The 20,109-nt window shown below is 42.9% G+C and overlaps 2 protein-coding genes across 2 annotated transcripts in view; one reads left to right on the forward strand and one right to left on the reverse strand.

The window, feature by feature from the left end:
* ABHD12 (abhydrolase domain containing 12, lysophospholipase) overlaps positions 1–5,027 on the reverse strand; it is a 67,056-nt gene extending 62,029 nt beyond the window's left edge. Inside the window, exon 1 of the mRNA XM_012745526.2 lies at positions 4,660–5,027. Coding sequence (XP_012600980.1) covers positions 4,660–4,850 — 191 coding nt within the window. The 5' untranslated portion in view covers positions 4,851–5,027. The remainder of the gene's footprint in view (positions 1–4,659) is intronic.
* A 2,134-nt stretch (positions 5,028–7,161) lies between these two features.
* The window catches only part of GINS1 (GINS complex subunit 1), a 32,562-nt gene continuing 19,614 nt past the window's right edge, over positions 7,162–20,109 (forward strand). Inside the window, exons 1-4 of the mRNA XM_012745529.3 lie at positions 7,162–7,568; positions 13,149–13,213; positions 15,821–15,919; positions 16,894–16,984. Of these exons, the coding sequence (XP_012600983.1) occupies positions 7,494–7,568; positions 13,149–13,213; positions 15,821–15,919; positions 16,894–16,984 (330 nt within the window). The 5' untranslated portion in view covers positions 7,162–7,493. The remainder of the gene's footprint in view (positions 7,569–13,148; positions 13,214–15,820; positions 15,920–16,893; positions 16,985–20,109) is intronic.

Consider the following 20,109-nt stretch of genomic DNA (forward strand, 5'->3'; position numbering starts at 1 on the left):
AGCCCCAGAAAAGCCAGAGGCAGTGGTGAAGCATCCCAGTGTTCCAGGTCCCTGGCTAGAGTACGGCTGAGATAAGATCCACCAAGTTGAGAAGACGCAGACCCAACTGGGGGCTGCAGTTCAGCTGTCATAAACAAAGCCTGCCTCATTCCTTGTCACAGTCCTGGCCCAGACTGTACTCTGGGCTGAGTGGAACGAGAAAGGAGATGAACAAAGCAGACTTTAACCACAAAAGCTAGCTCAGAACTCACTCTCATCTTCCTAATCTGTAAAGGATGAAGACATACCACACAGACACGCTTGGAGGGTGAGCTTGATGTTAAACGTCAAGAAGGCTGATGTTGAAGGAGACAGGCATCAACCTCAGCCAGCTGCCCTTCTGGGTTATGGTAAAGCTATTAGCAGCCTTGGATGAAGTCCTTCCTTTGAGCCAAGGAAGAACCAAGGGTGATGACTGTGTTCTTTAATATTTCATGTGAGGGTAAGCCAACTACAAAACCTCCCATGTAGCTCACTGATCTCTGTCAATTTGGCATATCCGGCCTGCGGGTTGGGACTAGAAGGATAGACTGTTGACTAAGACACATAGGCCTTGTACATCTCATGACTGGCTGCTCAGGGTTCAAACTAGACTGCCTTCAAAGCATGTTCCTGAGGGTTTTGTGAAAGGCCCACAAGATCCCTCGTTTGCCCAGCACCTCCTCGTACCTGACATTGTGAAAAGCAAAACTAATATCTAGTTCCTCTTCTCAAGGAATATAGAGTTGATACATTAATTCGATAAATATTTACCTTTTAAAAATTACCCTTTAGCCCAGAAATTTTAACAAACACCAAAAAGTACACACATGCACATGTACACACACAAAAAAATCCCCACGACAACAAAACACCAGTTCCCCTTTTCTGGAAAGACTAGAAGATCTGGCCACTCTGGAGCCACATTCCTGCCAGGAAGCAACAAGACAGGTTGGGGTGGCTGCTGCTCCTTCACACAGAACATGTCCTCTCCACTTCACAGACCTCAGCATCCCACTGGTCTCTCAGAATCAACAAATATTTTCTTGAGGCCAGGAGGGACTATATACACATATATAAAATAACTACCATGGCACTTAATGACAAAAACATCAAAAGTATTCTCATCAAAGTCAGGAAGTAGACAAGTGTACCCAGTGTCGGCCCTATTATTTAACTTTGTTCTGGAAATTCAATGCAATCAAACAACAGAATGAAACAAGAGACATAAAAATCGGAAAACACAGGACAAAATTCTTATTGTTTACAGCTGATATAATAGTATACCTAGAAAACTCAAGAAAACCAACTGCAAAAACTATTCAAAACAATAGGATTAATTAAATTTTGAGTTACAAAATTATAACAAATAGAGCTGAGAATGGTGGCTCATGCCTGTAATCTCAGCACTTTGGGAGACTAAGGTTGGAGTTTGAGACCAGTCTGGGCAACACAGTAAGACTCCATCTAAACAAAAAATGAAAAAAATTAGCCAGATGTGTTGGCACAACTCTGTAGTCCCAGCTACTCAGGAGTCTGAGGCAAGAGGATTGTTTGAGCACAGGAGTTTGAGGTTGCAGTGCGCTATGATCACACTACTACACTTTTCAGCCTGGGTGATAGAGTAAGACCCTGTCTCTGTTGCTCTTAAAAAAAAAATACTAAAAGTATTACTAAATACAACTAATAAGAATATGTAATAAAGGATCCTATTTTCAATAACAAAAAAGGTAAAACTAGAAATAATTTTAAAAATTTAAGAAATATACAGGATTTCCAAATATAACTATAAAAAAGACATTTGAGACCATTTGGGAAATGTGTATATGGACTACATACAATATAATATTAATATTAGATAATAAATTATTGATTTTAATAGATATGATAATAGCATTTGGGGTTATACATATTTCAAAAAGGCCTTATTCAAGATACACTGTGAAGTACTTATGGATGAAATAATTTGTTTTAAAATATTCAATTCCCCTATCCTACAAAAAATGGAGGAGAGGAAGGATAGATGATTTAACATTGGATAAACATTGAAAACTGCTGAAATTAAGTGATACACAAGAAGATGACATTTATGTCTTCTCCACTTCTGTATATTTGAAAATATCCATAATAAAGATTTAAAAATATGTGCAGGAGGACCCAAACAAAGGAGGGTCATAAAAGACATAAGTAACTGCAAATGTATACCTTATAAAAATATACCAAAATGCCATCTAACAAGTAATACAAATTAAAGCTACAAATCAGATACTATTTTCATCAATCACACAAAGGTCAAAATACGTGGTAAGGCATGGTGGCTCACACCTGTAAGCTCAGCACTTTGGGAGGCTGAGGTAGAAGGATCACTTGAGGCCAGGAGTTCAAGACCAGCCTGGGCAACATAGCAAGACCCTCTCTCCACGAAAAACTTGAAAAATAGCTGAGCATGGTGGCATGCCTATAGTCCTAGCTTCTGGAGAGGCTAAGGCAGGAGGATTGCTTGAGCCCAAGAGTTCCAGGCTATAGTGAACTACGACAGCACTACGGCACTCTAGCCTGGGCAACAAAGCAAGACCCTGTCTTAAACACACACACACACACACACACACACACACACACACACACACACGGTAATATTAAAAAAAGTGGTAATATACAGTATTAGTGGGGGGGAGGGTGTGCAACTTCTATACAAACCAGTGCAACTTCTTTGTGGGGTAATTTGGCTTTATCTTTCAAAGTTATAAATGTACACCCCTTGACCCAGCAATTCCACTTCTGAAAATTTATTCTACAGATATATGTTCAATCAAAAAGTATTTTCTACCCCCTAATATGTGTCAGGCACTGAAGATAAAGAGGTAGAGAAAACAACATCTCTGTTCTCATAGTGCTTCCATTCTCATAGAGGAGAAGACAGGAGTAAAGCAAGTCAACAGTAGGCATGCAATAATTATAATGCCGGGTAAGTGATAAGATAAACTGGGACAGGCTGGTCTGGGAAGGTCTGAGAAGGTGACAGCACAGCAGAGCCTGAGTGAAGGAGAGAACAGAGCACAAGAATGTCTGGGGAAGGCAAGAGGGGGTTTAGGCAAGAGGGACGGAAGCCAAGGGATAACACAAATTTGGCCTTCCTCCCCTCTGTTTTGCTTTTTATTCCCCTAACAACCATTTGTTTATCCAAAAGATATAGGCACCACTGGAATTTCTCTGTCCCCGACACAAAAATAAAAATTAATTAGGTCATTTTAATACAGTACATCTTTCAAGGAAGGTGCCAGGCCAGCATTGCTTCCCCCCAAAATTATTGTACATAACAATTTGATTTTTTCAAAGCAAGAATTTTCCAACTTATTTAAGTGTTATGTCAAGCCTGGGGAAAGTGCATTAAAGCTAATTATGAGTTTTTACTGCAGATAAACCTTTTCAGAGTATAAGAGAACAGATTAATTTCACAAAAAGATATTGATCAGTTGCTAGATAATTTTACACACACAAAAAAACAAAACTGTCTGTCCCTGCCCTTTTGGCAGCATTGAGAACCATGTCTTAGAAGCACCTATAGATAAATTTCATGATCTTTTAAGCAATGAAGTTGAATTTATTTTCTTTAAGTGGCCATTAAGGGCATTCCAGTTGAGCCCAAAAGAAATGAAAATAACTCTGTTACAACACCTGAGAACATTATGTATACTAACTTCTTCAAACAACACCATGAAATATCAGGCTTCATTCAAAACTGCCATGAACAAACAGCCAGATAATTAAGAAAGCAGCAGACAGGAAGAGAAATGTGTCCCTGTGAAATATGCTCCTATCTCAATTTTGAAATCAGCTTTAGGTAAACGTATTCATCTCCTATCCAAAGGGGGAACACAACTAACCAAATGACTTCAGGGATCTACGGGTGATTCCCAAGGAGACAAACTCAGACGGATAGATTACAGGCGCCACAGGCTACCTGCCCAGCACACGACAGCTGAGGATGCGGTGCACCCTTCCTTTCCTTTGGACACTGCAGCCCAAAGGTGCAGCAGTTTTGAGCGGCGATGCTACTTCTGACAACCAGCATCACCGAAGGGAGAGACCAGGGTACTAGGAAGCTTCCGCACGCGCCAACCCCGTCACAGGGGCGCTCGGCTGTGGGCCCAAAGCGAAGCAGAAGACCCGAGTGGGCCCGGCGCTCCCAGGGTCTGGTGCCGGCTCCTCAGCCTGCCCCCTCGGACGTGCCGGGCGTCCGGGGACCTCCCCAAGGACTCCTCGCCCCTGCCCTACTCTCCCACGCGAGGTCATGACGCGGGCCTCTCCAAACCCCTTGCTGAAAGGGCTCCCAGCAGGGAACGCGCAGGGATGCGAGGCCGGGCACGCGAGCAGGGGCGCGGAGGGCCAGGGGGGACACTGGGGAAGAGCACTCCTGAGGGCTGGCGCCTCGGGGAAGGCGAGGGCCTGGGGGCGACCTGCGGGCCAAGAGAGAGGAAAAGGTTTGGAGAAGGGACAGAGGATACCGGGGGATGGGGGCCAGGTGGAGGTGCCCCTGCAGATGGCTAACAAGAGGAGGTGGTGGAGGCTTCGGGGCTTCCTGCGGGCCGCACCTGGAGGCCAGGTGAGGGGGCCCGCCCCGCTCCCTGCGCGGTGTCTCACCTGCCCAGCGCCCGCTTCATGCCCGCGTCGGCTGCGCAGCGCGGCTCGGCCGGCCCCTTGCCCGCCAGGCGTAGGTTCTGCTTCAGGCGGCAGTCGGCGTCCAGCGCCGCGGCGGCCGAGCCGGAGGAGGGCGAGTCCGAGACGGCGCAGCGCTCATGCTCCAAAGTGACGGGCTCGGTCCGCTTCCTCATCCCGCAGCCGACAGGGCCGGCCGCCGACCGCGCCCGCTGGCTTCGCCCGCCCGCCTGCGCCGCAGTCGCCGTATCTCACAACCGCCACGGCCACCGCGCGGAGCCGGGAGCACGGAGCCGGCAGCTCCTCACATCCCAGCCCCAGGCCGCGGCGCCCGCTACGGACCAGAGCGGGGGCCGGTCAGCCGCGCAGGCCAATCAGCGCTGGGCTCCCGCCCCGGCCCCGCCCCCGGCCGCCTCCCGCAGGCTCTGAGGGAGCTCGCCCTGAGCCGCAGGCGCCGGCGGGCAGCCATCTTGGAGGAGGGCAAGCGAAGCCGCCGCCGCGCGGCAGCCGCAGAGCAGGGCCGGGCAGTGGGTCTGGCTGCGCTTGGGCCTGCGGGGCCTGCGGGGTTGGGGACTGCGCTTGTCAGAGTGCTCAGTGTCGTGAGCACACGCGGCCGCTTCGCGTCCCACTTGAGTGGCCCGAAGGGTGAGAACACGGGAAGGCCACAAAGGGGCCTCCCAGCGAGCCAGAGCCGCAGCGCAGAACCGGCTCGCTCCACTCCCAGCGGGGGCGTCATGCTGTCCTCACACGGAAAACCTCAGCAGGGTTCATAGAACGCAACGAAAAAGATAGCAAATCACGTTTAAAGATTTATAACTTTCCCCACAAGGACTGCACTTAAAAAAACGGCTTTCAGCCAGTTAACTTTTAATTAGAAACAAATGTATAGGTATTTAATTTTTTTTTGTCCGAACATATGAAAAGTGAACTGTGGAAACAATTTACTTTATAAAAACCTGCATTAGATTTTAGGTTTCTATAAAGCAGTTATCACCTTATCACCAATATATTTGTCATCGATATATCTATATCTGTGTATTGTTGTTTTCCTACACTGGAATGTGGATTCTGAGGGAAATGACTATTTTGCTGCTTTATCTTCCAGTGTCTCTAGATCAATATCTGGCTCATAGTAGGCACTTCATAAATACTTGCAGAAAATGAATTATCACAACTCCTCAGAGGTGGTGCTCTTGTGCCCATTTTACAGGTAAGGAAGTGAGTCTGAGGGACATTAAGGAACTTTGCATCTGGGCTGAAATTAAGGAGGTTTTGGCTGAAGAAGGTTACGGATTCTGGTCTTTGAATCATGATCCTGCAGCATGGTCCAATAAAAAACACTAGCTAAATTATTACTTGCTGTAGAGATGAAAAGGAAATACCACTCAACATTTCTCAGATAACATATCTACTGTATCTGTACTCGCAAAAGAGCAACGTACTTTCTAGTGTTAGCTAGAATGAATCCAACATTGCTTTTTAGAATTTAATATTGCTTTTTAAAAAACAGCCGAATAAAACAAATTGTTTCTATAGCAGTGATTCCCATGTTTGATTCTGTAAGGCTGGTGGCAGGCCCCTCCCTTCCCTAGATCAAAAAGAAAAGGCTCACCAGACCAGACCAGCCAAGGACAAAACTGCCAGGTCCAGCAGAGGAACCACACCCAGAAGTCCACCAGGATAAGAACATTTCCTCTCCTGGATTCCACAAATACCTCCAGCCCCTCCTATTTCTAAATGACCACCCAAGATCACAATGGAAAATCCCCAGCTCTTCCCACTACAAGTCCCTAGCCCCACCCAAAGGGTATAAAAGGCCTCAGCCCCTTCAAACTGCGGTGACTTCTGGGGACCCCCTCTCTTGGGGCCCCAGAACCTCCTCCAGGAGTGTATAATAAAGCCACGTGGTCTGGCCCCACTCTTTCTTTCTGTCTTTTCTTTTCGCTGTCTCCCAAAAACCTTACAGATTCTATATGGTTAGGAAATTTTCCATAGTCATTTAGGCAAGAACATGCCTAGTGAATTCATGTTAATCTAGAATAAATATTACAAATGTTTTTAAATGACTTTTCAAGTCAAAGGGTGGCACTGTGGAGTTGGAAAGCCTAAGTACAGGGTCTAATCACTTTAGACCTGTGTGACCTTGGGCAAGTTACCTAACTTCTGTTTCTTTATCAGTAGTGGGTTTTAATAATCACCTTTAGGGATAAATTGTGAGTTAAATGAAATATATGTTGCAGTCACTACCATACAGGAGGTACCAAATAAAAGATGGTTTCCCTTTAATATCAAGCAAACAATCTGCGCTGCAAAACTAAAACGAAACGCTGCGTCATAACAACAATGCACATCAAGACTCTGGGCCTTCCCTCCTAACCTCAAAGTGCCCCTCTGCAGCTGAACGAAAATGAATGAATCAGAAAGAAAAAAGGAAGCTGCGGGCGTGCATTTATCCCCAACTGTACAGAGCGCAGTCGCTTGGCCGGCCACACGGAACTCGAACCGATATCTCTGCTAGGGGCTGTCTGCCCAGCGAGGAGGGACCTTTCCCGGGAAACATCCCTCTCCCCCCGCCCCTCTAATGCTGAGGCCGCGCTGCGGATGTAATTGTCTCTTTTCGGCAACCGTAGCCCGCGATACCGGCAGCGTGTTCCTATTGGTTAGGCCTGTTTGGCGCCAAAGCGCGGAGCCGGTGGCCGAGGCGAGCCGCTGCAGTCACAGGACGGAGAGCCGTAGGAGCGCGGTGGCTAAGAGCCCCGTGACGGTTTCGTCGTAAGAGCCAGCGGTTGGCGAGGCCTCAGGAGCAAGACGGCGGTGCCATGTTCTGCGAAAAGGCCATGGAATTGGTCCGCGAGCTGCACCGCGCGCCCGAAGGGCAGCTGCCCGCCTTCAATGTGAGGGGGCGGGGTAGACGGATGCAGGTTGTTGAGAGGGGAGGGCTGGAGGAGCGGAGTTTTAGGGGAGGGTCTGGGGGCGTGGGCGGGCATGGGGGAGGGATGGCCTCCCTTGCCGGGGTTACTTTCGTACTTTCTCAGCTCCGAGATCCAGAATAAAAATTCTGGAACGCGGCAAACAAAATATGGGAGGGAATAAGAATGCTTATATCACCCAGCGATTTGGTGAATTTTCTGTGTGTAGAGTCTTGTTTCTTTGTTTAACCATTTATTGGTTGCCTGATAATTAGCATTTATTGCTCACTCGGGCAACGATGTGTGGCGATTAAAAGCCAGGCCTCTGGAACCAGACTGGGATTCTGGCTCTGTACTGGGACTTTGAGGCAGTTACTCAAGCTTTCTGTGTTCTTAGTTTTCACATATGCAAAAATGGGGGAGAAGGAGGATGATAATAGCACTCACCACATGGAGTGGCGAGGCTAAGTGAATGTATGTAAGGGTCTGTGAACAATGACATATAGCAAGGGCTGAGTCAGTGTTAGCTGTTAATGTTATTTCTGCTGCTGCTGCTACTATTTTAATTATTATTTTTGTATTACTGCTACCCTAGACAGGGTGCTAAGCAATTGACCTACATTATCTCCTGTCTTTATAGTAACCCTTTGAGTTTTAAACCATTGTTTTCCATTTTTTCCAGCTATGTACACATAGGTTTGGGGAAATTTAAGTATCTTCCCTAAGATGACACAGCCAGTAAGAAGTAAAGCTAGGATTTGAACCCTGGCACTCTAGCTCCAGAGCCTGCACTCTATTTATTTATTTTTATTTTATTGAGACAGAGTCTCACTTTGTTGCCCAGGCTAGTGTGAGTGCCGTGGCATCAGCCTAGCTCACAGCAACCTCAAACTCCTGGGCTCAAGCAATCCTCCTGCCTCAGCCTCCCGATAGCTGGGACTACAGGCATGCACCACCATGCCTGGCTAATTTTTTCTACATATATATTAGTTGGCCAATTAATTCTGTCTATTTATAGTAGAGACGGGGTCTGACTCTTGCTCAGGCTTGAACTCCTTACCTCGAGCAATCCGCCCGCTTCGGCCTCCCGAAGGATTACAGGCTAGGATTACAGGCGTGAGCCACCGTGCTGGGCCCAGAGCCTGCACTCTAAATTCTGTATTTCACTACTGTTATAGAGCAGCCACTGTTTGGTTGCCAGAACACATTCTGTTGGGAGACAGGTAATAGAGTGCAGCGTGCTAAATGATACCAAAGAGATAAAGACACAAAGGAGAAACACCAGCATGAGCTGAGGTCAAGAAGGGTATGTTTGAGCCTTATCATCCTCAGAAATGAAGTCACTACTCTGAGAAGAGAGTGAAGCATCCCAGCCAAAAGATGCCACAGCACAAAGATACATTGAAAGGGTGGAAAGGGTGATCAACAGGATGTATGGGGAGGCTATGAAGGTGGCTCGCAGCTCAGAAGAGTTTGATATTCACTCTTAAGGCATTTTGGAAGCTTACACAGGGTGGGGGAGTGATAGTGTAATTTTTTGTGTTTTAAGGATAACTATGGCAGCAATATGGGGAATGGATTGAAGAGAAGAAAGAACGAGGATGGGATATGGCCAGTGGGTAGTTGATAGACTAGATGAAAGATGTGTGTGGCCCATACTGCATCAGATTAGTGGCACTGAGATCAGTGTCTGTGCTTTAGAGACATGTGACAAACAACTTGTGACTTTTCAGACAGGAGATGGGTGGGTAATGAATGAGAGAGGAGTTGCGTCCTGGGAGGATTCTCAGGTAACTGAGTAAACGTCAGACTTCAGGAAGAGGTGAGTTTTGTTTTAAACATTAGAGAGCACCTAGTCTGGCAGTTAGGTTATTTTACATATGAGGAGACTGAGCCAAGAGAAATTATGGATCAAGTTAAGGAACTTGTCTGAATTTACAGCATATTGGAGGCAGAGGCTCAACTTGAACACAGGTTTTCTGGATTCTAATCTGTTCTTTCAACTTCAAAACAGTTACTGTATTTAAAATGTTACAAGACAACAAGTGTGAAGCTCAGTAGAGATGCTGGAATGTAGGGGTTTCTGAGCTGTAAAATGTAGCTCCATGCTGGAGTCGGAGAACTAAGAACTTTAGAGGTCATCATACCTATGAGGTAACAGGCCCAAAGAGGCAGAGAGACTTATCCAAACAGGTGCTGGCCAAGCTAGATTCAGAATCTGCCTCTGACTCTTGGTCTGACTCTCTTTTTCACTCCAATTTTAAGACAAGTGCTGGTTTACAATTTTGGGGGGCTGGGTAGGTCTTAGAAATTATAAAATCACTCTCTTTTCTAGGTCTTAGTTTGTCTTACTAGTGCCTTATACTGACAAACTTACCTGCTAGTCAGGTGACTCAGCAGCTTGACAGACTCAGCTTACAAAGGTGGGCCTCTCTGTCTCAACTGAGTAGTGAAGGTGGAAGGTGGATCTGAGAGGCCCAGAGCTAGCACAGGCTTTGGAGAATCATTCTTGGAGGGAGGCAGGGAGCATGATAACGGTGGGTTTAGAGCAGGGGCTCTGCCTTGTTGCTTCCAGAATCCTACATTGTAAGATGCTGTGTTGAGCAAATTGAAAAGTGATTACCCCCTTTCTATATGCAGAACTGGTAAATATTTTTTAATTAAAAAGTGCATTTAGAGAAAATTATATTGGGCTCTCAGGGGCTTACATCCTGAGGTGGGGGCATAGAATAAATATTCCCACTATAGACAAAAATCTGAATTTGGCTTTTATATACCTGCAGATGTTAATTGCACAAGAGTTTCAACTATTCCTTAAAATAATATTTGCTGATGAAAGGAATATTTAACTGAATTCTAATAAAGCAGATCTTTCTATGGTATTTTTAAACTAGATGATGAAAGGGAAGATAGAATTCATGCTTACATTTTTCATCAGGAATTCTCTCTTTTGAGCAGTGTTAAATAGTTGATTTTGTATATGTGCCAGTAGTATATACCAAAGCATTTTTGCTAATACATATATTTTGGCCTAAAAATAAATTGGGAAAAGTAGATGGGATCACTTCTCTTTAGATTGTTGGCAGATCTGTTGTGCCACATTTAAGAATTTCAGAATTCTAATGTTTTATCTTTCCAAGGGAAAATTTGCACTACAGTGGATAGTAGAAAAACTCCATTCGACTTACTGTTTTTACAGTACAAACTCAAAACACTATTTTTGGCCAAGCATGGTGGCTCATGCCTATAATCCTAGCACTCTGGGAGGCCAAGGCAGGAGGATTGCTCAAGGTCAGGAGTTCAAAACCAGCTCTTGCTCAGGCTGAGCAAGAGCCAGACCCCGTCTCTACTAAAAAATAGAAAGAAATTAATTGGCCAACTAAAAATATATAGAAACAATTAGCCAGGCATGGTGGCACATGCCTGTAGCCCCAGCTACTCGGGAGGCTGAGGCAGAAGGATGGCTTGAGCTCAGGAGTTTGAGGTTGCTATGAGCTAGGCTGATGCCAAGGCACTCTACCCTGGGCAATAGAGTGAGACTCTGTCTCAAAAAAAAAAAAAAAACACTATTCCTTTTTTTCTTGGTATTAACCTGTTAAGACCATTTTTCAGTATATAATAAATTATCTACATATTTTTGTTATGCCTTATTACTTCTGTAGGCCTGTTGACTTTTTGTCAAAAAGTTTATTGAGGTATAATTTACATGCAACAAAATATACATTTTAATAAGTTTTTGAATTTTGACAATGTATGTATCTTTATAACCACCACCCTGGTCAAGATTTCTGTAACCCCAGGGGTTCCCTTGTCCTACTTTGTAGCCACCTCCCAGCTGTAGCCTTACACAACCACAAATTTGCTTTCTCTGTAGTCTCTGACTACAGATTATATTTGTCTTTTTTACATATTGTTGGATTCAGTGTGCCAGGAGTTGGCAAACTTCTGTAAAGGGCCAGATGGAATCATAGCATATGTACTCTTATGTCTGGCTTCTTTTGCTTAGTATAACATATTTGAGATTATTCTTACTCAGTATGTTGTCAGTAGTTCATTCCTTTTTGTTGTGCTTTTTTCCTTTTCCTTTTTTTTTTTCTCTGAGACAGGGTCTTGCTTTGTTACCCAAGCTGAAGTGCAGTGGCACCATTATAGCTCACTGCAACCTCAAGTTCATGGGCAAAGCAATCCTGCCTCAGCCTCCCAAGTAGGACACATCACCATGGCTGGCTAATTTTTAATTTTTTATACAGATAGGGTCGCACTGTGTTGCCCAGGCAGGTGTTGAACTCCTGGCCTCAAGTGATCCTACCACCTCAGCTTCCAAAAGTGCTGAGATTACAGGCATGAGCCTCTGCATCTAGCCTCCTTGTTTTTTTTTTACTGTAGTAAAATATACATAGTGTAAAGTTTACCATATCAACTATTTTTCTATGTATACTTCAATGGTATTAATTATATTCACATTGTCGTATGACCATCACTCCTATCTATTTCCAAAATTTTCGATCACTTTAAACAGAAATTCTCATGATTAAGCAATGATTCCCCCTTCCTTGCTCCCAGCTCCTGGTAAGCAGCTCCTGGTAATGTCTACTTTTTGTCTCTATGGATTTGCCTATGCTAGATATTTCGGATACATGGAATTATATAATAGTTATCCTTTTGTGTCCAACATCTTTCACTCAGCATAATATTTTCAAGGTTCATCCATGTTATAGCATGTATCAGTATTCCATACTTTTTGTGGTTGAATGATATTCCACTGAATGGATATACCACATTTGGTTTATCCATCCATCAGTTGATGGACATTTGGGTTGTTTCCACATTTTAACTATTATGAATAATGCTGCTAAAAACATTTGTGTACAAGTATTTGAATAATGTATGTTTTCATTTTTCTTGAGTATATACCTAAGAGTGGAATTACTGTATCATATGGTAATTCTATGTTCAACTTTTTGAGGAACATCAGGTTTTTTTCCATAGGGACCTACTATTACATTCCCACCAGTAACATACCAGGGGTCCAATTTCTCCATATCCCTGCCAACAGTTGTTATTGTAACCACCCTAACAGGGTATGAAAGAACTATTGCTTTTGGATAATATAAATCAAAGATAAATACAGTATAGTATGGGTAGAATATTGCCACAGAATTGGTGGGGGAAATTTTTTTTTTTTTTTTTTTTTTGAGACATAATCTCACTTTGTTGCCCAGGCTAGAGTGAGTGCCGTGGCGTCAGCCTAGCTCATAGCAACCTCAAACTCCTGAGCTCAAGCAATCCTTCTGCCTCAGCCTCCCTAGTCCCTAGCTGGGACTACAGGCATGCGCCACCATGCCCGGCTAATTTTTTTCCATATATATTAGTTGGCCAATTAATTTCTTTCTATTTATAGTAGAGATGGGGTCTCGCTCTTGCTCAGGCTGGTTTTGAACTCCTGAGCTTGAGCAATCCACCCGCCTCGGCCTCCCAGAGTGCTAGGATTACAGGCGTGAGCCACCGCGCCCCTGCCATGGTGGGGGAAATTAATAAATATGTACCAATATTTGTATGTTCTAGGAGGACGGACTCAGACAAGTTCTGGAGGAGATGAAAGCTTTATACGAACAAAACCAGTCTGATGTGTAAGTTTGATAAGATTAATATTCTAAAACAATTTAAGAAGTAATATGCTAAAATCAGATAACCTTGCATTGGGATTTCTAAAATTTTCTATGAGCCTGGTCATACTCTAGCTATACAAAGTAGCGCAGGACTAAGAGGGATTTTTGCTGATCACTGCTTAATAAATATTTGTTTTTTGACTGATATGACTTGAAAGGAGTTAAGGTAGACCTAAAAGAAATGACATACTCTAAAATAAAACAAAAGTAAAAACCCCAACAAAGTGAAATACATAGTTCCCACTGTTTATTTTCATTAACAGTTTGTTAAAGAGAGATTGGGCAATTTGTAAACTTAGCAGGAGCTGCAGTGGTTTCTGATAGCCTGAGTGGAGTTCACTGAGAACTAGTGCTACAAAAGGTGACAGTATAGTAGGTCCAGAGAGGGCTCTAGATTTATAACTGTTTCAAGCTGACCATGATAGTTGGCACAGGGGAGAATGTAGGCTGTGGGACAAAGTCCATAGGTTCCTGTGACTTGGTGAAGAGTAAGACACAAAAGAGAACCAAGTACCGGTGACTTGGTGAAGAGTAATACACAAAAGGGAACCAAGTACTGGGTCAAAGTTGAGATATTCATGTTTCAGCCTAGAGAGAAGTCTATCTCTGTGACATGCACTTTCTTCTTTGGCCTCGTCAGCTGCAATGTTTTAATACGTTATTTGGATGTAGAAATCAAGAGCATGCAGTAAGATTTGTAGGACACACAAAGTGATAGAAGAATTTTCCAACTGTTGCTTTTAAGGATACATACAGAAAAGTCTTTACAGGTGGAATGAGGAACTGAACCTAAACAAGTTTGCAGTAAGTATAAGGCAAAGGTAAAGTCCCAAACTCAAGTCTCCAAGCTGTTCATTGATTCATTGAACAAATATGACTAAACAAATTTGTGCTGTTAAGTGGCTCTGGTAGTACAGTGGTAAACAACACAGTCAAGATTCCTGTCACTGTGGCCTTTACAGTCTAGTGCAAAAGACAGATAACAAATACAGATGCACCAAATTGGGATATGTGCTGTGAAGAAAGCAACAAGAGTGCCAGGAGAGAGAAAAATGAATTGAAGATTTAGCTTAGGTTGAGAGATCAGGGAAGTTCTCTCAAAGGAAGAGTCATTTCAGGTGAGGCCTAAAGAAGAGGTGGGTTTCAGTGAGGCAGTAATTGTGGGCAAAGAGCATTTTGGGTGGAGGAAGCGTGTATGCAAAGGCCCTGAGTCATGAAAGAGGATGGGGTACCCAGGAAACTAATAATTAAAAGGCATGTGGCTGAGCTTAGATGTTTAAGTGTGGGGCAGATGGCAGCACAGTTCATGAATTAAAAGATCATCCTGTCCCCACTTAGATAAGTAGGGGAGAGAAAAAGCAACAGACAAACAAAGATCATCCTGGGAGGAGCTGAGCAGAGGGGGATGCTGGTCATCCCAGTGACTGGAGAGGTGACTCAGACTAGGTAAAAAGTAAGCAGAGTAAAGAAGTGTGTTAGAGGTGACCTGACAGGCCTTAGTCCAACAAAGGAATAATTTTCCTATATTCCTTGTTTTGTACAGTTTGCAAATTCATGATCCAAAATTCTGTCCCCCACCCTCATAGTTTCTTCCTGGGGAGGTTATTGTTTCATTTCTGGTTAAAATTATTTGTGAAAAGAAATCTTTTCCTTCTTAATTACTCATATATAAATGTGAATCTTTTTAGAAAGCCCTCTTAATAAAGTACTCTCTTAGGTTGAGTGTATTTATTTGTGCTATTTCCTTATAATCCAGAGCACATTGTAAACACTGTGGGGAATAAGTCAGACTTTCATAGGGTGGCAGAAGTGCATAGAACAGATCTAGAAAACATGATAGGATCAGACACGTATTTTGCCTGTATCATCAGGGCCTTGCGTGGAGTAGGCACTGCGTGAATGAATCCTTTTCATATTCATCTAGTTTCTTTTAAAATTCCAAAATAGATTCTTATTTATTCTGTACATTTGCTTTTAAAATGTGATACTTATTCTAGTATCTAGAGATATGTACTTTTTATAGGGTAAAACCAAAGTTTTCTCCCTCTCTGTATAATACTGAAGCACAGTAATACACTTAGTTGACGATAAACAAATATTTGTTAGATGAATGAAAGACTATTTTTACCTCATTTTAACTCTCTTTATTATGAGGATTTGAAAGTACCACTGAAAGACTAGTACTACGTAGAATAACAACATGACAGAAGACCATAATCTCATGAACCAAAATGTTAGGTTTGTCTCTTATCTCAGCATGATAAGGGAATTCCAAAAACTGAGTAAACACAACATTTGTCATTTGGAAATTATAATAGAGATTAAATCAGTGTACAGAAATGTCAAGTACCAAATGACTAAATGGAATGTATCTTAGATAGCATGATCTTAGGCAAGTTACTTAGCTTTTGGCTTTTTATCTTTTAACATGTGTAAGTAGTTACTAACTTAGGTTAACTGCTAATCACAAATGGATAAAAACAAGCATGTAAATCAGTTGTTAGTTTCTTCAGAAATTTTATTTATTCTGAAATATATGTATTTTCTTCTTTAAATGTTTTTTATCAGGAATGAAGCAAAGTCAGGTGGACGAAGTGATTTGATACCAACCATCAAATTTCGACACTGTTCTTTGTTAAGAAATCGACGCTGCACTGTAGCATACCTGTAAGCTTCTCAGTTTTTGCTTGTGGTGGCAGAAAACCCTGGAGGGTTTTACATGTGTTAACCATTTCTTATGGATAGCAGGAAATCTTAGATTTGTCTCTCTTTATAATCATTCCAAATTTTTCTTTCTTCCATTTTTAAAACTTTTTATTATGAAAAATTGCAACATTTATAAAATGTTGGGAATAGGGGGAATAATATTCTAATGAACCCCCATGGAGCTATCATATAGGTTTAATGACTTTTATTGTTTTACCATATTTTCTTCATTGTGTCTTATTTGTTCATGCCATACTATTTTAAAGCATCATGGCACTGCACCACTGCATACGGTAGTGTTTTTTTTTTGTTTTTTTTTTTGTTTTTTTTTTTTTTTGAGACAGAGTCTCGCTTTCTTGCCTAGGCTAGAGTGAGTGCCATGGCGTCAGCCTAGCTCACAGCAACCTCAAACTCCTGGGCTCAAGCAATCCTCCTGCCTCAGCCTCCCGAGTAGCTGGGACTACAGGCATGAGCCACCATGCCCGGCTGATTTTATATTATATATATTAGTTGGCCAATTAATTTCTTTCTATTTTTATGGTAGAGACGGGGTCTCGCTCTGGTTTTGAACTCCTGACCTTGAGCAATCCGCCCGCCTCGGCCTCCCAGAGTGCTAGGATTACAGGCGTGAGCCACCGCGCCCGGCCCTACGGTAGTGTTTTTAGTATTTTTCTTATTTCTGTAAGAAATAGGACCTTCTCCCCCAGGGCCCTGGTGCTTCCGTCACACCTGGAGGAGGGGACAGTACCTTCAGGCCTGTTCTCCAGTGTGTGCTCACAGCCCCCTTATCTCTCACAGCTGGTTGTTTGCCTCAGGAGCCAAGTAAAGGCCACACATGACACTTAGGTTCTTTTGAGTCCTGGGTCTCTACTTGCCAGAACCACTTCTGACACCCCTGTTATTCTTATGCCACTAATACCTTCTCAGTGTCCTAGGTATGACCGGTTGCTTCGGATCAGAGCGCTCAGGTGGGAATATGGCAGCGTCTTGCCGAATGCATTACGATTCCACATGTCTGCTGAAGAAGTAAGTTAGCATTATTGTTCAAGCATATGAATTTGGAAAATGCTGAAGTTCTGGCATTGTTCTAAAATAGTATTTATTGGAATTTCTCTTTTTGTTTTCCACCTCTGTTTTCAGCAGTTTTGGGCTTGAATTTAGTATATAGTATAATAGGAAGTATGTGGTGTGGTGAGGAATAATTCTAAATGCTATATGAAAAGCTCTGTTGTTATTTTACAAAGTAGAGTGTCATTATAATACTGGTGAGTAATCTATGAGTAGGATTAAAAAACTGATTCATTATTTGGGGGTTTTCCATAAAATCGTGTGTGTGTGCACGTGTACACACGTGTACTTTCCAAGTCAACATTGCAAATTCATATTTATGTATTTATTTATTTATGTTTTGTTTTGTTTTTTTGAGACAGAGTCTCACTTTGTTGCCCCAGCTAGAGTGCCGTGGCATCAGCCTAGCTCACAGCAACCTCAAACTCCTGGGCTCAAACAATCCTTCTGCCTCAGCCTCCCGAGTAGCTAGGACTACAGGCATGTGCCACCATGCTTGGCTAATTTTTTCTCTATATTTTTAGTTAGCCAATTACTTTCTTTCTATTTTTAGTAGAGACGAGGTCTCTCTCTTGCTCAGGCGGGTTTTGAACTCCTGACCTTGAGCGATCCACCCGCCTCAGCCTCCCAGAGTGCTAGGATTATAGGCGTGAGCCGCTGTGCCCGGCCTCAAATTCATATTTATAATAAAAGTCTTGATTTGTCTAGTCATTGAGGCACAGAGCTAGCCCAGTATTTAAGGACATAGGATTGAAGTCCAGCAGACTTGGATTCAAATTCTAGTTCTCCACTGTCTAATCTTGAGCAAGTAACTTGACCTCTCTCTATGCCTAAATTTCCTCATTTACAAAATGAGGATCATAGTACCTACAGGTTGCAGGTTTTAATGACTTCTGACATTACCTGCAGTTAGGCCAGACATCACAGGTTAAGTGCTTAGTCTTCCACAAGCTTGCCCTCACTTGAGATGCCAGCCACAAGTTCACTATCACATTAGGTTCAGTAATTCACTAGAATGACTCATAGAACTCAGGAAATCACTATACTTAACATTACAGTTTTATTACAGCAAAAAAGATACAAATGAGAGCCAGCCAAATGAAGAGACTCATAGGGTAAGGTCTGGGAGGGTCCCGAACTTGGAAGCTTCCAATATCCTTTCCCTGAGGGATCAGGATGCATCACTGTCCTGGCACATTGTGTGTAACTGCACACAGAGGATTGTCAGCCAGGGAAGCTCACACGTCCTTGGCTGTCCAGAGTGTGTGTTGGAGTTTCATTACATAGACTGATTGAATCTTGGTCCTATGATTGAGCCCAATTCCCACCCCTCCCTGGAGATCACACTGATAACAAGGGGTGAAGCCCCATCCTCTCACCACATGGTTGGTCTTTCTGGGGTGGCCAGCCCGGACTCTGAGTCATCTCGTTAGCACAGACTATCAAAGGGTCCAACACGAGTCTCCCCATTAGCGCATGTTATCAGAGCCCACCACCAATAACAAGACACTCCTATCACTTGAGAAAGTCCAAGGATTTTAGGAGCCACCTCCCAGGAACGGGACAAAGGCCAGCCAAATTCTCTATTCTACAACATGGTTTTGTTTTGTTTTTTTTTTGAGACAGAGTCTCACTCTGTTGCCCAGGCTAGAGTGAGTGCCGGGGCGTCAGCCTAGCTCACAGCAACCTCAAACTCCTGGGCTCAAGCAATCCTGCTGCCTCAGCCACCCAAGTTGCTGGGACTACAGGCATGTGCCACCATGCCCGGCTAATTTTTTCTATATATATTAGTTGGCCAATCAGTTTCTTTCTATTTATAGTAGAGACGAGGTCTTGCTCTTGCTCAGGCTGGTTTCAAACTCCTGACCTTGAGCAATCAGCCCACCTCGGCCTCCCAGAGTGCTAGGATTACAGGTGTGAGCCACCACACCCTGCCTACAACATAGTTATTACAAGGCTAATCACAGGGTTACTTCAGGTGATCCATACGGAACGAAGCATAGGATGGCACTCAATATTGTCAACAGTTACTATGTTTGGGTACCATAGCACATAGCTTAACAAAGCAAATGTTCCATTCATTTGCCATTAGCTTCTGCACATTTTAAATAGTGGTGATCAATTTGCCAACAGACTTTCATTGGTTTTTTTATTCTTTCCATTTTCTGGATAAATAAATTGAGTAACTTCTATCTCAGATTTGCCAATAGGAAATTGGTAACTTGTTAGTACTTCAGTTTATTTCCGTGTTCTTTGTGTTAAAGATCTACTTTATGTTAATTAAACTTTAGGGTATTTCTTGTGTGTTATGGTGAAATGAACAGACTACTGTGTTGCTTCTCTAATGATAGCTATTAATATCATGATTATTCTCATAAAATATTTCATAATAGATTAGTGTGTTTCTTATACTTTTTTAAATGGCTGCAAACTATACATTTATTCAAGAACATCTATTAGATTTCATATTGGGCATTGTATTTCTGAGGATAGCATGTTTTTGTGATTATTGAATTAGCAAAGTCAGTTCCTATGTTAATAAAATACAACCATATCAACAGCATATAAAAGAATGTTAACAGATCTAGAGATTAAGCTGTTCGAGAGTAGTAAAACCTAAGAGTTTCTTGGAAGAGTTTGTGAATTACTGTGAAACTGGCAAATGACTTCCTTCTATCCCAGTTTTCCTCATCTGTAAAAAGAAATATACTCATCTTCTGTCTCTCAGTAGTAGTGTTTTGGAAAAATTCAAGGATGACAACAAGAAACCAATATAGGTACACTTTTTACCAGGCTGCAGATATCCCTGCCTGAGCAATGGCATGGTACAACTGCATCAACCATTTTGTACTGGTAGCAGAGAATATTCCTGGGTATCCCTGACAACTTACAGACCATCAGGTCTGAGTGTCACCATGAGTGTCTGTTACCCAAGGGTAGTGCTTCAGTGGTGACACTGTGCGCTCGAGTCTACCACCTGGGTTCACATCACCACCTTGCTTATTAACTCTGAGCCCTTTGGTAAATTATCCAATCTCTCAAAGCTTCAATTCTTCATTGATGAAAAGACAATAATAGTACTT

This window comes from Microcebus murinus, chromosome 16 (genome assembly GCF_040939455.1).
Source record: "Microcebus murinus isolate Inina chromosome 16, M.murinus_Inina_mat1.0, whole genome shotgun sequence".
Classification (NCBI taxonomy): Eukaryota; Metazoa; Chordata; class Mammalia; order Primates; family Cheirogaleidae; genus Microcebus; species Microcebus murinus.